The sequence below is a fragment of the Procambarus clarkii genome, chromosome 26 (assembly GCF_040958095.1).
Source record: "Procambarus clarkii isolate CNS0578487 chromosome 26, FALCON_Pclarkii_2.0, whole genome shotgun sequence".
Classification (NCBI taxonomy): Eukaryota; Metazoa; Arthropoda; class Malacostraca; order Decapoda; family Cambaridae; genus Procambarus; species Procambarus clarkii.
The window spans coordinates 15,324,750-15,341,981 of record NC_091175.1 but is presented as its reverse complement, the minus strand read 5'-3'; the positions used below and the strand labels follow the sequence as shown (position 1 = coordinate 15,341,981).

Genomic DNA, 17,232 nt, shown 5'->3' with positions numbered 1-17,232 from the left:
CATTCCTTCACTACCGTCCCATCCCAGGAAGGGACGAGGACATGGATTTGGGGATGGGACAAGTGCTATGCAGTCGATAGTTATGATAGTTTGATTTGATTGTTTATTTACCGACGTCTTTAATATATAAAACATTACAGACATCAGTGTGTGAGGATTTATGCAATAGAAGGAAAATATTCAAGGAAAATTCAAAATAAATTTAATAAAATTACAACTGTAATATATAATACTGCAAAGTTAGTCAGGAGGATAGCTTCGGCACTCGTTCTATAATCTAACAGCAACCCCTTACACTACCATGTTGTGCACTTACCCGGCATCAATTAGTGTTAAAATTTGCAGAAGGCTAACCCTAAGGGTTTGGCCTCCAGCCTCGGACAGAAAGAGACAGACAGACAGACAATGTCAACAGGTACAATATGTGTTCATCACCACCACCAATGAACAGTTTTCCTGGTCATCAACGTGAATAAATTGTAATCAACAAAACTCTGATTTAGTTAGTGATGATTTTCAAAACGATTTTCACCTTCCTTTATCGCCCCGGGGAGAGATAAGGCCTCGATAACAATCACATTTTCACCTTGGAAAGCTGCATGAGATGCATGACAAGAAGAGGAATTCTTATACTTTCAACAGAGAACATTTTTGTCCAAGGTTCGTGTTGTCTGGCAAATATTGATCCTTCAGCACAAGGTCTGAACTGAAAATGAATTTGTACCCGGGACATACAGAGATGCAAATCAAGGAACCATTCATTCTTACGTGGTTATATATATATATATATATATATATATATATATATATATATATATATATATATATATATATATATATATATATATGCAAGGAAATTGTATTTAAAGCAATTAAAAAGTGCAGACGAGGAGTCACAATAACGTGGCTGAAATATATTGACCAGACCACACACTAGAAAGTGAAGGGACGACGACGTTTCGGTCCGTCCTTTACCATTCTTCAAGTCGATTGTGTCGTCGTCGTCCCTTCACTTTCTAGTGTGTGGTCTGGTCAAGAGTTAAAACGTGCTTTGGTCGTGTAGTGATGAAATTTATTTAAGGTTAACTGTGATTATGATAGTCAATACTCAACGATAATAGACGTGACATAGCTGAAGCACTACACGTCAAACACTCACCCAAGAGCCAGCTTACACTTACACAGTGCCAGCCTCTACAGTCTACACCAAGACAGAACTTGGACCTCACACTACACCTTCTGGCGGAGTCGACATCGACTCTGTATCACCCGGAGTTCGACCCCCGACCCTCAAAAGAGGAAAGACTTGGTCCTTGTATTAAATATAAGTGAAATATTTAATTGTAATAAATTACACAATTGAAGACACAGGAAATTACTGACATTTAATCTTGGCGAAATAAGTTAAATTCCAAATAATAGTTAAAACAAGATGAAAACAACGAAACTAGGAAGAGATTGACCAGACCACACACTAGAAGGTGAAGGGACGACGACGTTTCGGTCCGTCCTGGTCAACTTACTTTAGCCACGTTATTGTGACTCATCGCCTGCATAGGAAGAGATTATATATTAAATTGAATGCTTCAGTTTTTCTTATATAAAACTATTTCAAAAGGACTCTTACTGAGCTCTGATCTCAAGGGCTTGAGGCCGTCTTGACTTCAGAGTCCAAGTCTGGGGTCAAGTCCCATGAATTCACATCTTTGGGAACTGGATCTAACCTGCCCTTAGTAACACTCTCACTTCACCCCATCCTAGTTGGTGCTCATAATTAATGTACACATCCCAGTTACCATGTTATCTATGCCAGGTAAGTCCACTACGGGATCACCATAGCCCGTGCTACTTGCCCCGCTCCTGTGCCAGGTAAGTCCACTACGGGCTCACCATAACCCGTGATACTTGCCCCGCTTCTGTGCCAGGTAAGTCCACTACGGGCTCACCATAACCCGTGATACTTGCCCCGCTCCTGTGCCAGGTAAGTCCACTACGGGCTCACCATATCCCGTGCTACTTGCAACTTTTTGTTCAGAGTAGTTGAATCTAAAACAACTAACAACAATGCCATGTGTTCACCATCTTTCTGACTTCTTAGACGTTGAAGAAGGCTTCAAAAAACCACACATTTTACAGTCCCACGTGTTAAGAGTCGATGAAATATTAAAATTACCTCGAGAGCTAATTTTTCAATTTTCATTCCAGATGAAGAAATCTAACCACTTTGGGCTGGACGGTAGAACGACGGTCTCGCGTCATGCAGGTCAGCGTTCAATCCCCGACCGTCCACCAAGTGGTTGGGCACCATTCCTCTCCCCCCCGTCCCATCCCAAATCTTTATCCTGACCCCTTCCCAGTGTTATGTAGTCGTAATGGCTTGGCGCTTTCCGTTGTTAATTCCCTCCTCTCCCCTCCAGATGATGAAATTTAGAGATGAGTCAAGTAAATGAAATGTGACTATCAACGCAATTGTGGTTTGTACAAACGATATAGATGAGGTATAAAAACCTCCAGGTTTACTTTGTGGGAGCTCCATGGAAGGTTCAAAGTCTCAGTTGGGTATCAGTTAGGTAACCTCTGAGATCCTAACTTATTGTGAGCAGTCACAATCTAACGTGTGTATATAAACTGCATACGTACAATCAATATCATCACTACCTTCACCATAACTAACATCATCACTATATACAGACGAGGAGTCACAATAACGTGGCTGAACAATGTTGACCAAAACCACACACTAGAAAGTGAAGGGACGACGACGACGTTTCTGTCCGTCCTGGACCATTCTCAAGTCGATCCAGGATCGACTTGAGATGTTGTAGCCTGATCAACATCATCACTATATACAGACGAGGAGTCACAATAACGTGGTTGAAACATGTCGACCAAACCACACACTCCTAATCACCATATAGATCTGAATGCAGTTGCTTTACATGGATGAAAGTATAAATCTTAGCCACGGAGGCACCACTGCCAGACGTCCAGACCTGACTCACCTCTCTCTGTTGTTCTCAGTGTCACACCAACCGTCGTGGGGTGAATGTGTTGCAGCTCCGGACGCTCACGACCTCATTATTTACTTCCTGTTGAAATCTCTGTTTACCAAGTTGGTGTAAGACTTAAGTGTGACGAAACTCTTCCAGCGTGAGGTCTCGTGTGAGTGGCTATGGAAACAGGCACCTGAGATGTTATTGGCAATGGATATGAAAGGTTTTATTGGGGAAAGTTGACTTCATCAGCGAAAATAAGTGTAGTAGTGTGTAGTGAAAGTGTGTGTGTAGGGTGATTAAGGGGGAAAGGGGGTGGGAGGAAAGGGGGTGTTCAAATTTGCCTGGTGTAGTACTGGGGTGTAGATTGCAGAGGTGTGTAGTTAAGATGTATGGCGTTTGGTAAAGGAGTGTTCTTGTGTATATATATCTATACAGATATATATACACAATTTTCATTCCAGAATATATATATATATATATATATATATATATATATTATATATATATATGTATGGTGTAGGTGTAGGAAGGCAAGAGATACCAAGTGTTCTGAGTGTACTATAGGTGTGAGTATGAGAGTATATGGTATGTTCATTCGCCTGCTCTTTGCCAGTCTAATTATAACTTATAGGCCTATAGAGGATTTTTACATACATATATCGTTTGGTACCCTTATCACCTCCCCTAAGGTACCAATATCACCTCTGTGATATGGGTACTTTAGATGTTGTGATCATGTTCATCACACCATCTACACAGAGCATGTATAGAGATTACTTCAGGGTTATTAATCCCAGTATTACCCCATGTATACATAACAAAAAAGTCATATAAACGTTATTTTTACGTCGCAGCAACGCACCAGCAACGTTGCTGCAATGTTGTGGTTAGGTTGCAACAACGTTTTGAGTATAAAACACGGGAACTTTAAAAGGAAAGCAAATGTTAAATATTCGTTCGCTTCTAAATGTAAACTTTATATTATATAAATTAAATTTGTTATAAGTGTCTTATATAACTATAAGTGTCTCTTATAGTTTCCCGAGATGACTTCTAGATGAGATTAGCAAACTTACAGATCAAGTTACTTTAGATGAGATTAGCGAGCTCATAGATCAGGTTATTTTAGATGAGAATAGAAAGCTCAGAAAACAAATTACTTTACATGAGTATAGTCACGAGACTTTACGGCCACTTTACTTTTAAATATGGTCAGTACACTTTATGCCGTGGAAAGGAGGGACCTGCTGCATGGGTAACAGCTTCTGCCCCTTATCAACCTACCCCTGGCTTTGCGCCCTGGAGAGGCCACTCTAGACCGACAACCAGAGCAACTCCATAGTCTCCTGAGACTGATGGAGAACTACTAACACACGTTCAACTGTTACTCTTAAGTATTATTACTAAGTAACTATGAAAAGATAGCACTGAGTCGTGAGGAACACGTAACAATAATGAATAAATCCACAAGGGCCGTGACGAGGGTTCGAACCTGCGTCCAAGAGGATCCCAGACACGTCACGGCCCTTATGGATTTGTTCATTTGATGCATCACACTATTGTGATTTCTGTGTGTAACGTAACATTAATAGTAATATAAATGGCATCACTCACATAACCATTTAATGCAATTTAATAATAGTATTTAATAGATTTAGAATTTACACTGCCCCCCTTGAAGCGGGCCTCAGAAAATGCCTTCAGCATCAAATCATCGGGAAATCTTGCAGCCTGAAGCTAAGATCTCACATTTCAGAAGAGATAATAGTCACCTTGAGGAGAGGTCAGGACGCTGGCTGCATGATTCGACTGTCGGAGTTCATTCCTGTTACAGAGAGCAGAACTTGGTTTTCACTCAGCATAACTTACTTCTGCTATGTGCAGGCGAGGAGTCACAATAACGTGGCTAAAGTATGTTGACCAGACCACACACTAGAAGGTTTCGACGACGACGTTTCGGTCCGTCCTGGACCATTCTCAAGTCGATTGTCTTGAGAATGGTCCAGGACGGACCGAAACGTAGTCGTTTCTTCACTTTCTAGTGTGTGGTCTGGTCAACTTGCTTCTGCTAAGTAATGTTATTAATATTTTTCGATTGTTCTAGTAACTGAGTCCGGATTTTCTAGAAGTGAATATGCGGGGTTTTGATGAATATATTATTTTCTGTATATACATGACTATTCTCAGGTTATACTAGAGATATACCAAAAGTATGCTTGCCACATAGTTCATTTATACGAGGTTGTATATGTGTTCAGGCAGTGATGTGACTGTGCGTTAACTCATGATGGGGCATCATTGAGGGTACAACTTGCATCATCACGTGTGTGTGTGTGTGTGTGTGTGTGTGTGTGTGTGTGTGTGTGTGTGTGTGTGTGTGTGTGTGTGTGTGTGTGTGTGTGTGTGTGTGTGTGATTGATGTCGGAGGGGAAATTGACGCAACGTCAGCATCTCACAACATCAGTATGCTGTCAAATCATTCTCCTTTCACAATTTCGTGAATATAATGAATTGGCCATATAAACACGCTGCAACTATATATATATATATATATATATATATATATATATATATATATATATATATATATATATATATATATATATATATATATATATATATATATATATATATAAGAGAGACTGCAAAAACATTTCACATCACACCTTGCAATATTATATCCGCCTCCTGACATAACATTAACAATCTTGCAACAGTGTAACGGCATTTTAATAACGTTTTCAAAGATAAATCAATTGGTCGTCTTATCAGGTAGTCAATAACGAGGGATTGCAGGTGCAATTGCATCCGGCCACCTCCCCTTTATTGTTGGGAAAAGGGGCGCCTTTCCCCCCCCCCTCCTCCTTCCAATGTTGAAAAAAGGGGCAATGATTTCCCTGTCATCAGTGTGGAAAAGAGAAGGGGATAATTCCCCCTCTCCTTGATACATGGAAGAGGGTTGGTGACATAGGTAGCCACTAGCCGTGACAGAGAAAAATATTCATGTGTTATCGAGGGGCAGTGGGACAGCCTAGCGATAACGCTGTGAAGCTGCTGATATCAGTCTTCAGGAGGAAGTGCAAGACGACAAGACTCACAGACGGAAGAGTGACATCCTGGACGCAACCAATACATCAACGACTCTCCCAACGACACACTCAGGAACGATCCAACGACACACCCAGGAACGACCCAACGACACACCCAGCAACGACCCAACGACACACCCAGGAACGACCCAACGACACACCCAGCAACGACCCAACGACACACCCAGGAACGACCCAACGACACACCCAGGAACGACCCAACAACACACCCAGGAACGACCCAACGACACACCCAGGAACGAACCAACGACACACCCAGGAACGACTCGACGAGACATCTAGCAACGATCAACAACCCGTCAACTTCACACCCGTCAGACCCGTCCACCAGTCTGAAGGCCACACGCACCCGTCCCAGCCTCAGCAATAAGATAAGGGAAGATCATGGCGCAGATAACTCCAATCTAGATCCCTAAACTCTTAGCCAGCTAAGAGCAGCAGCTGAGAGCAGCCCCTAGGTCTCATCGTAAGTCCTACAAACAGGGCAGCCCGGTACACATCCTCAGGGCCAACCAGTGCCCTCCCTGACGGCCCTCAGACACTGAGCCGTCGAGCCGCTTTGGCGCTATTCCTGCACCTTGTATCCTTGGCAACCCCATCCAGTCTGTCGAGACCAAAGATGCATTTCTGGTTGCTCGGGTACATGCGAGTTTTGGGCTGGGTATCTTTTTATTGATTTAAAAGTATTTTTTTTTTATTTAATTTGTTTTGTGTTTGGCGATTTGCATTTTCGATTCTGATGAGTATCGGAGATTACACAAGACTTGGCCGGGAATGTGGTGGGATGTGGCGGTTCTGGTCTGGGTCGAGCACGAAGCAATAAAAGACGAGGCAGATATCAGAGAAAAAAGTGACAAATAAGAGAGAGAGAGAGAGAGAGAGAGAGAGAGAGAGAGAGAGAGAGAGAGAGAGAGAGAGAGAGAGAGAGAGAGAGAGAGAGAGAGAGAGAGAGAGAGAGAGATGAACAACAAGAGGTGTATTCACCTACTTGTGCTTGCGGGGAGGTTGAGCTCTGGCTCTTACGGCCCGCCTCTCAACTGTCAATCAATTACTTTTTTTCCACACACACACAAACCCCAGGAAGCAGCCCGTAACAGCTATCTCTCTCCCAGGTACCTATTTACTGCTAGATAAACAAGGGCATCAGGGTGAAAGAAACTCTGCCCATGTGTTTCCGCCATCGCCGGGGATCGTTCCCCGGCCCCTAGGATTACGAATGCCGAGCGCTGTCCACTCAGCCACCAGACCCCCCTCCCCACATACAGGTGTGCGTGTGTGTGTGTGTGTGTGTGTGTGTGTGTGTCGGTAGTGTAGTGGCGTCCACTCTCAGTTCCTCAGACCGTTATGTACCCTACAGCTGTCTTACCACCCAAGTCATGCCACAGTCTGCCCTGCACGGTGGCAGTTAACACCATGACCTCTGGGCTTTGATCCCCTCAATGTCTACAGTGAAAAGAGAGAGAGAGAGAGAGAGAGAGAGAGAGAGAGAGAGAGAGAGAGAGAGAGAGAGAGAGAGAGAGAGAGAGAGAGAGAGAGAGAGAGAGAGAGAGAGAGAGAGAGAGAGAGAGAGAGAGACACACACAGAAAAAGAGAATAACCTCCACCTTATCTTCTGACCTTCATCAACTTATACAGAGCTTTCCTACTTCCCTAAACCAGCCGTAGTGATGCTCAAGACATCACGTCACCTTCGACTGAATGTCTTAACCTTGGCCACAGGTTATATACACTTAAGAACTGACCAATCCGCACCTATACATTCGCTCTCTACAACATTAAAAGCACAAAATCTAACTCTTTCTACCACACATTTATATATTAGTTTATCTGCTTTATTATTGTTAATTGTGTGAGAGGTTCTGGCAGGTAAATTCCTGGTATTAAGGCTAAGTGAAAGAGGGAAGACCTTAAGATCTTGCTTTCCTTGGGGTACCAAGGGCGCGCCCACACCTGTATACTGCACACACCTGCACTTGCCAGGTATGTGGTGCAGGTGTGTGATGAGTGTGCAGCCTCAGATATATTTAGTGTGAAAAGTTGTTGATCTTAAGAGTTCAACTTAAATATAGCGTTAAAATATATATAAATATATAAATATATATATATATATATATATATATATATATATATATATATATATATATATATATATATATATATATATATATATATATACATATATATATATATATATATATATATATATATATATATATATATATATATATATATATATATATATATGACATCGTAAGAATTAATGACACTGTAGAAGACCTATTGGCTCCCACGAAGCCGTTCATATTCACATACCCACCCAAACTCATTCACATTCATGTCTAACCTACGCTAGAAACAACCATGGGAGCCCCACGTGTAAGGTTACTCAGCAGGTCAAACAAATCACAGTGACAGGAATGTATTGTGCGATGAATATGGAAGAGACTACGATGGTTAGAGACACAATGAATTAGTTGTTTTAATGTTGGTTGACTGTGTAGGTTGACCTCTGTACACCTGACTGGGTGGAGAGTCGACCAGATTTGTCTGGATATGGAACTGGTAGGGAGTGGTTGTGGTAGTAGGGGGCTTAATGGAGGTGGTGGTGGTAGTAGGGGGCTTAATGGAGGTGGTGGTGGTAGTAGGGGGCTTAATGGAGGTGGTGGTGGTAGTAGAGGGCTTAATGGAGGTGGTGGTGGTAGTAGGGGGCTTAATGGAGGTGGTGGTGGTAGTGGGGAGCTTAATGGTGGAGGTGGTGGTGGTAGTAGGGGGCTTAATGGAGGTGGTGGTGGTAGTAGAGGGCTTAATGGAGGTGGTGGTGGTAGTAGGGGGCTTAATGGAGGTGGTGGTGGTAGTGGGGAGCTTAATGGTGGAGGTGGTGGTGGTAGTAGGGGGCTTAATGGTGGTGGTGGTGGTAGTAGGGGGCTTAATGGAGGTGGTGGTGGTGCTAGTGGTGGCACCGGAGTGGATGATGGTGGTGCTTGTGGTGCTGATTGTGGTGATACTTGTAGTGGTGTCGTTGCTGATAGTGGTGACGTGTGTGGTGGTGGTGACGATGCAAATGATGGCGGCGGTGCTGGAGGCGGTAACGACGCTTGCTGTCTGGGGACCCGAGTGTCGAGAGAGAGAGTCGCCAGTGTCCGGACATCATCAAACTATAATCAAATCCGACAATACTAGCGACTCCCCCGCAAGAACTACACCAGAGGAAGCGGAGTCTCCCACTGAGCACACGAACCAAAGACCACAAGCCTTAACACACCGCAAGAGCCAAACTAACCCCCATACTAAACACGTCGCTCCCAGCGATATCTTAAGCTAACCAACTAACACGTTAAAACCTTCCTACAGCAGTTGGTCAAGGGTAACTTGTTTGGGCGTGTGCGCTCTGTACACAGGACAACATTGAGGGGTCCATCAGCCTTGATTGTCAGGCCTGGGGGTCAAGGGCCAAGTATACTGTCTTCTAAGTGCACAGGGCAGTCGTGGTGGGCCCAGGCGGAAGCCCTGGGAGTGAAAGTCAAAGGCGAAGCATTGAGTTTTCCGTGAGTGTGTGAGAGTCTACTTAGATTAGAACTCTTCTCTCCCAGCAGCGCTCAAAAGGAGTAGTGCAACTCGGAGCCTGTTTATAAGATATCAAAGAGCACTAATGTTGTCCAAGACCGTTTCAACGTCAGTTTTAAGGGAGATACATAAATCTTAAATTAGTATTCATGTAGAGGTCACCTTATCAGGGTCTTCACGTCCCTTATACCAGTGTCTTCATGATAAAATGAGAGCGCTAAAACGTGTCAGGTTTGGTTCACTCCAACTCGTTATGAACCAGCTGTCAGCTAGGGGTCAGATGAACCAGCTGTCAGCTAGGTGTCAGGTGAACCAGCTGTCAGCTAGGGGTAATGTGAACCAGCTGTCAGCTAGGGGTCAGGTGAACTAGCTGTCAGCTAGGGGTCAGATGAACCAGCTGTCAGCTAGGGGGTAAGGTGAACCAGCTGTCAGCTAGGGGTAAGGTGAACCAGCTGTCAGCTAGGGGTAATGTGAACCAGCTGTCAGCTAGGGGTAAGGTGAACCAGCTGTCAGCTAGGGGTAAGGTGAACCAGCTGTCAGCTAGGGGTAAGGTGAACCAGCTGTCAGCTAGGGGTCAGGTGAACCAGCTGTCAGCTAGGGGTCAGATGAACCAGCTGTCAGCTAGACTTACAACTTCTCAATAGAACAGGTCACAACACAGATAAAGTTACCAGTTTAATCACGAGGAAGTCAACATGCAGTCAGCGGGTGTTTCAACATTGCTGAAATTGCTTTGGTTGCGTGCAAAATAGTCAATACAGAAAATACAGAAAATTCTAGTCATTTCAGAGATTGTCTGCAACGGTGATTTGATTTTTTCCCCCTTTCAGAACTTCCATAATTATGTACAAGGTAATCTAGAAGAGCACAAAAGGTAATTACAAGGTACTGCACCTTTGCAATTCTTTTCATTGTTGTCAACACAAAGGTGAAAAAAAAACTTACCTTTGCAGCTTTTTTCAATATGGTGACGTCATATGGCGTTGACAAGCACCGTACCGTAAAATAATTTCTTTTGGTACTGTGATGCCGAACAGTTTAGTGGTCACTATCTCCGGTAACTTCCAGCTTCATTCGACGATGATCTGCGAGCCACAACAGCTCGTTAAAACTAGATTAGTTACTTAATGTGTGATATATAATGATTCGTAACTCTTAATATATTTAGCCCAACCAATTGCGGGTGGTAATGTGGGGGAACGAGAGAGCTTTCACCTTTCTTGTCATGATTGGTGCTCCCTGAGGCATGATTAGGTTCCACAGTCCCAATCTATCTCACTCTCGCTGTGATTGGTGCTCCCTGAGGCATGATCAGGTTCCACAGTCCCAATCTACCTCACTCTCGCTGTGATTGGTGATCCCTGAGGCATGATCAGGTTCCACAGTCCCAATCTACCTCACTCTCGCTGTGATTGGTGATCCCTGAGGCATGATCAGGTTTCACAGTCCCAATCTACCTCACTCTCGCTGTGATTGGTGATCCCTGAGGCATGATCAGGTTCCACAGTCCCAATCATGCCCTTTTCAGTCTTCATGGCCGACTTCCTCCGAAGACCAGGAAAATTCTAAGTGCTTTTTTGGTATAGACCTCGAAGGGGTTCGTTTAATGCCTCAGAACTTGGTGCGGAATTGGTCGTTAATACTGATAAAACGAGCAATTGTAATCGTCGTTCCAGTCTACCTTACTAGCCAGAGCCAGGATTAATACTAGCCAGAGCCAGGATTAATACTAGCCAGAGCCAGGATTTATACTAGCCAGAGCCAGGATTAATACTAGCCAGAGCCAGGATTAATACTAGCCAGAGCCAGGATTTATACTAGCCAGAGCCAGGATTAATACTAGCCAGAGCCAGGATTTATACTAGCCAGAGCCAGGATTAATACTAGCCAGAGCCAGGATTTATACTAGCCAGAGTCAGGATTTATACTAGCCAGAGCCAGGATTTATACTAGTCAGAGCCAGGATTTATACTAGCCAGAGCCAGGATTTATTACTAGTCAGAGCCAGGATTAATACTAGCTAGAGCCAGGATTTATACTAGCCAGAGCCAGGATTTATACTAGCCAGAGCCAGGATTTATACTAGCCAGAGCCAGGATTTATACTAGTCAGAGCCAGGATTTATACTAGCCAGAGCCAGGATTTATACTAGCCAGAGCCAGGATTTATACTAGCCAGAGCCAGGATTTTATTTCCGTGTCCACTCACGAAACTTATACATCTTTCCTCAATTGCAATGGCTTAATCCGTATTTATTAAACACTTAACAAGCTTGAAAACTTCACAACCCAAAGTTGTTATTGTTTTAGACAACCTCGAAGCGTTTCAAAGCTCATAAACTGTTTCATTAATTCAAAGTCGCCATGATTGAAGTAAGATGTACAGGTTTCGTAATCGAACACTTATTGTTTGACGAATTCAAGCCCAGAGTTTGCCTTATCGTGTAACTGTGAAATACGCACAGTTAACAATCATTGTATCAACAACCTATTGTTAGTTGTATTCACTTAAAACAACTCGTTATAAGGGGTCTATCTAATCTATCGAGTGGTCGTTAACTCTCCTCGATAGATTACTGATAGACCTTCGTTGTTCGCTTCACAATTTGCGTAGTCCCTCAAAGGGATCCCGCCCCCCCCTCCAGCAGGCCTTAAAGTAATTTAAATTAATACAACTGACGCATACAGCTGTAGACATATCGTGCATTTGTCCAACAGCTGAGTCGTAACTGCTGTAGACGGAATATTCACCTGTCTAACAAACTGGTGCAAACTGCTGTATATAACTGCTGCTGCTATAGACTGGACTACATGAAGCCAGCAGGCACAGTCCAGGTGTTCCACAGCACTTGATCTATTGTGCTCGAAGACTTGAGAAAAAAAAGATATTCGTGATGCGGTATTAACAGGCTAGGGGCGGTAATATTGTTCTGACGGCCGAGCGGGCCGAGGGCGGGGAGGGGTCCAGGGCGGGTAGGGGCCGAGGACGGGGAGGGGCCGAGGGCGGGCAGGGGCCGAGGACGGGTAGGGGCCGAGGACGGGTAGGGGCCGAGGACGGGGAGGGGCCGAGGGCGGGGAAGGGCCGATCATGAGCAGGTACACATCTTTTTCCTTTCCTTGAATGCAATTTTTATATTTATTTCATCAACAGGTCAACAGAAAATGCTTTTGTTTTAACCACATAAAAGCATGTCCAAACTAAGTGAATCAATCTCGTGACAATCTACCGAGTGGACTTGCTTGACACTCATCATTACAATCACAATAATCAGGCCGAAGGACTTTTTAACACAACAAATATACTAAAATGTTGGAGTCGAGCTTCGACTGGGCGTCGGGAGTTCGCGGAAGCTTCACCTGGGTGGACTACCTGGTCTTCAGCGTGATGCTGGTGGCGTCCTTGGCCATCGGGATCTTCTACGCCGTCAAGAGTCGCCATAAGGCCAACGATGAGTTCCTCCTGGGGAGTCGAAGCCTCACCTGCTTCCCGGTGTCCATGTCACTCCTCGCCTCCTACATCTCCGCCATTTTGGTCCTGGGTAAGTGTCCGCGGACCTGAGTTTATCTCCTTCCCTTCTTCCTACTTCGGAGGGTAGAGCTACGATCTAGTTTCATGCAGGTTAGCGTTCAATCCCCGACCGTCCAAGTACTTGGGCACCATTCCTTCCACCCGTCCCATCCCAAATCTGACCCCTTGCAAGTGCTATAGAGTCGTAATGGCTTGGTGCTTTCCCGCGTGATAATTCCTTCCCGTCTCCTGGGTGAGAACCAATCCTTCACTGGTGCTAAACAACCTCCCACATATCACAAAACTATAATTAATTCGTACAATTAATAAAAACTGGTGTGCAATAAATTATTTAATTCTGTTTGCAGATATATTGCTCTGTATGGAAAATATTAATCAGAGCAATCAGATTACAAGACAAGTCAGAATGAAGATAGAGCTATGTGAGGAAATATTGAAGCCGTTGAATGAGATTGAACTAGCGTCCCTGAGCTCCTCAGACACACACACATACATTGAGGTCTGAGGAGTGCCCGGACGCAGGTTCGATTCCATCGTACCCTCTCAAAATCTTTTTTAGATGGATCACATTATTTAGCATTCATTGTGAACAGAACAATATATTCCAGTCACTAAATCAATTGTAATATACCTTTACTGTTTCCTTCACTTTTATAAAGATTTAAGCTTATTTAAAGGCCCAGGGGCCAGATTCACGAAGCCGTTACGCAAGCACATACGAACCAGGTTCCCCTAACAACTTGTCTAACGCCTTGTGTCTCCTGGTGGTTCAGGGGGGCCCTCTGAGGCCTACTACCATGGCGTCCAATGGTGGGTCATCTGCTGCGGTCAAGTCGCCTTGCCTGTGGCAGCTATTGTCTTCATGCCTTTCTTCTATGAGCTCAAACTTACATCAGTTTATGAGGTAATGTATTTTGGTTACACACATATATGCCAGTGATTAAGTTGCATCATTGCAGTAATATGAAGTGGTTGTGTGAGCTTAATCTAAGAATGCATATATGTTTTTAGTTATCTCTAATGGTTTTAAGGACGTCATAAATACGTATTTAGTTCAACAGTTACAGAATTACCTTTGTGGCACCATTTAATAACGTCCACAAACGTTTTGTGTTTGCTGGGATGAGTGAATAATACCATAAGCTTGGTCATCAGCTTGAAGCGTGGTTGTCCACAGTACTTGGAGCTGCGGTACGCCTCCCGCTGGGTGAGGAGCGTGGCTGGGGGCATGTTTGTGATCCAGATGTTGCTGTACCAAGCTGTGGTCATCTACGCCCCGGCCCTCGCCCTCGCCTCCGTCACCGACTTCCCCCTCTGGGTCTCCGTCATCACCGTCGGCGTCATAGCCTCCGTCTACACAGCTTTTGTAAGTTCCAAGGACAATAGGCAGTCGTTAAATCTATGTCCTGTTCGTGAACTTGTCGTCAATTGTGAAATTGTCTTGTCATCAAACTACCCACATTCAAGTCAAGCCATTGCGGCCACACACTCACAAAGGATGGCCTTGAATATGATTTGTTTACATTTGCATCCTTTACTCAAGCTCTATATTTGTCTGTTTTAGATTCGATAGAAATTTCAGCCTTAAAAAGGAAATTGGTTTGGATTACTATCTATCAACGCGTTGAAATTAAACACACACACACACACACACACACACACACACACACACACACACACACACACACACACACACACACACACACACACACACACACACGTCCAGGTCAACAAAAGCCGCATATGGGATTATTTTTAAGGTATAACCGTTCGCATTTTCCAAGATCTGTTTACACGAAGTTCACTCTGTGGTAATTTCAACGAACAAGAAAATAGAAATCCAAAACTACTTTATTATTAACATTAAAATATGAGCCATGACATCCGTCAATAGACATTTTATATGGGAACACGTTTATTTATTTTCAGATTTATTTAGCTCCTTGTTCACGTTTCTAGCTTTTGTGATCGTTGAATTTCTTGGAGGAATTTTTGCTTTCCTTAGAAATTTTGTAGTTCTAGATGTCTATAACCGCCGTTACGAACTTAATTGGATACGAAACAGTTGATTTATTGTTGATCAGCTACAGAATTTTCTAAGTTCAATCCACGTGGTTCTAAAATGTGCTGAAAGATTTAAGATAAAAGTACAATATAGATTCATTTAGGCGTCTCTGTAAGTCAGTCGAGTCATAACAACTTGCTGGATCCAGCAATACTTGTTCAGTCCAACAACCTTTCCAACCAGGATATGCAAAGTTGCAGACTCACTGTTGCTACCATTATTGCACTGCAATCACTAAAGGCATTGCTTTCGCAACACTGCAGTGTTGCAGTAATCAGTGTTGCTTCCTAGTCAAAGTCAGGTGTGGTGGGAACCGCGGCGTGATTACCATGGCTTCGTATCCAAGGTCAGGTGTGGAAAGCACTCTGACCCAATATTGTTAAATTCCTTTTTCTCGTGACTAACTTATTTACAATCTTATTTCCTTTTGGTATATGATGATTATTAACTGAGTTAATACTGGTATAATGCTAGTAGCATTACGGTTGCTATTAGTGCTGTTGTTACTATTCCTAGTATAGCTAGAGATGTTGCTAGTTGAGGTCCAGGTTATGCTTTGAGGGTCAGCTAGCTGGTACTCTCAGGAACGACTCGAATCTTCACGCTTTCTTGTTAACCATTAATGCTACGACTCCCACTCCTGTTCTTACTCCTATTGTTACGTCTCCCACTTTTATTACTTTTCCCATTTTCACTGCTATTCAGTGACAAAAAACGCACCATTGATTATATGCAGCTTGAGGGACTTCCTGTTTCTCGTTGTATTTACAGGTTTTATTTTTAGTTTGAACTGTATTAGTTAGTAAAGCATGCTTCCCAGCTTGACAGTAAGCTGTTGTGGTTGGCAGGTGGCCTCGACAGCCCTATAGAGGTTGACAGCCCAACACCAAATCAAACAAAGGGAAAATTAAACGTTTAATAATTGTCATGAGAACACTCATTCTATCCTCATATGCACTCATTCTATCCTCATGTCCACTCATTCTATCCTCATATCCACTCATTCTATCCTCATGTCCACTCATTCTATCCTCATATCCACTCATTCTATCCTCATGTCCACTCATTCTATCCTCATATCCACTCATTCTATCCTCTTGACACAGGGCGGCATGAAGGCAGTGGTGTGGACAGATGTGTTGCAACTCTTCATCCTCATCATTGGACTCATCGCAGTTATCATCAAGGGCCTCATGGATATGGGCGGCTTCCAACGCGTGTGGGAGATTAGTGTGCAGCACGACAGAGCCGGACCCCAGATCTTCACGTGAGTTTGTGTTCTGCAGTGTGTGTGTTTTGAGTCGTTTGTGCGTTGTGAATTTGGTAATTTGGCTTGGATTGGTAGGAATAGCGATGGCCTTGTTTCTTGTAGGGGCTGGGTTTGATCGTCTGATTCTTTGGCGGTTTGGGTATGGGTATACAATATATACTATACGCTTTGTCCTCTTGTCTGAGCTCCTTGTCCTTATATCCCAGCTTCTTGTCCTCATATTCCTGTTCCTTGTCCTCGTGTCCGAGCTCCTTGTCCTCATGTCACAGCTCCTTGTCCTAATATCCGAGCTCCTTGTCCTAATATCCGAGCTCCTTGTCCTCATATCCCAGCTTCTTGTCCTCATATCCCGACTCAATATTCGTCCTCCCATCCTTGCAAGTTGTATATAGTTACACTGACTTAGCTCTTCCTCCTCATAATGATAGACTTCCGTAGTCTGCATGAAACCACATTTTTGCACAAGATCAAAAGCCAATATTGTGGACCTGGAGATAGCAACGTATAGCCACAACTTCTGTGAATGTAGACAGTTTGTACACTACTTTCCATAAAGAATTTCTTTCGTGTTCTTAACTTTGACGACGGCTAGAGAAAGAAGCCAACGAAACTTAACTCTTTCCAAGTACATATATATACCAAGTACATATATGTTACATATATATGTATTAAATTAGTCCTAGGATTGCATAGGTTAGT

The 17,232-nt window shown here is 43.6% G+C and overlaps 1 protein-coding gene across 6 annotated transcripts in view; it reads left to right on the top strand.

Moving 5' to 3' along the window:
- The first annotated feature begins 2,998 nt into the window (after positions 1 to 2,998).
- Positions 2,999 to 17,232, top strand: part of LOC123756809 (sodium-dependent multivitamin transporter) — a 37,842-nt gene continuing 23,608 nt past the window's right edge. Inside the window, exons 1-5 of one of the 6 annotated variants that reach the window (XM_045740169.2) lie at positions 2,999 to 3,118; positions 12,821 to 13,208; positions 13,972 to 14,102; positions 14,376 to 14,564; positions 16,370 to 16,530. In XM_045740169.2, coding sequence (XP_045596125.2) covers positions 12,977 to 13,208; positions 13,972 to 14,102; positions 14,376 to 14,564; positions 16,370 to 16,530 — 713 coding nt within the window. In that variant the 5' untranslated portion in view covers positions 2,999 to 3,118; positions 12,821 to 12,976. Of the gene's footprint in view, positions 3,163 to 3,194; positions 3,217 to 12,820; positions 13,209 to 13,971; positions 14,103 to 14,375; positions 14,565 to 16,369; positions 16,531 to 17,232 lie in introns of those variants that run through there. The other 5 variants (XM_045740168.2, XM_045740172.2, XM_045740167.2 and 2 more) reach the window with 5 other exon arrangements.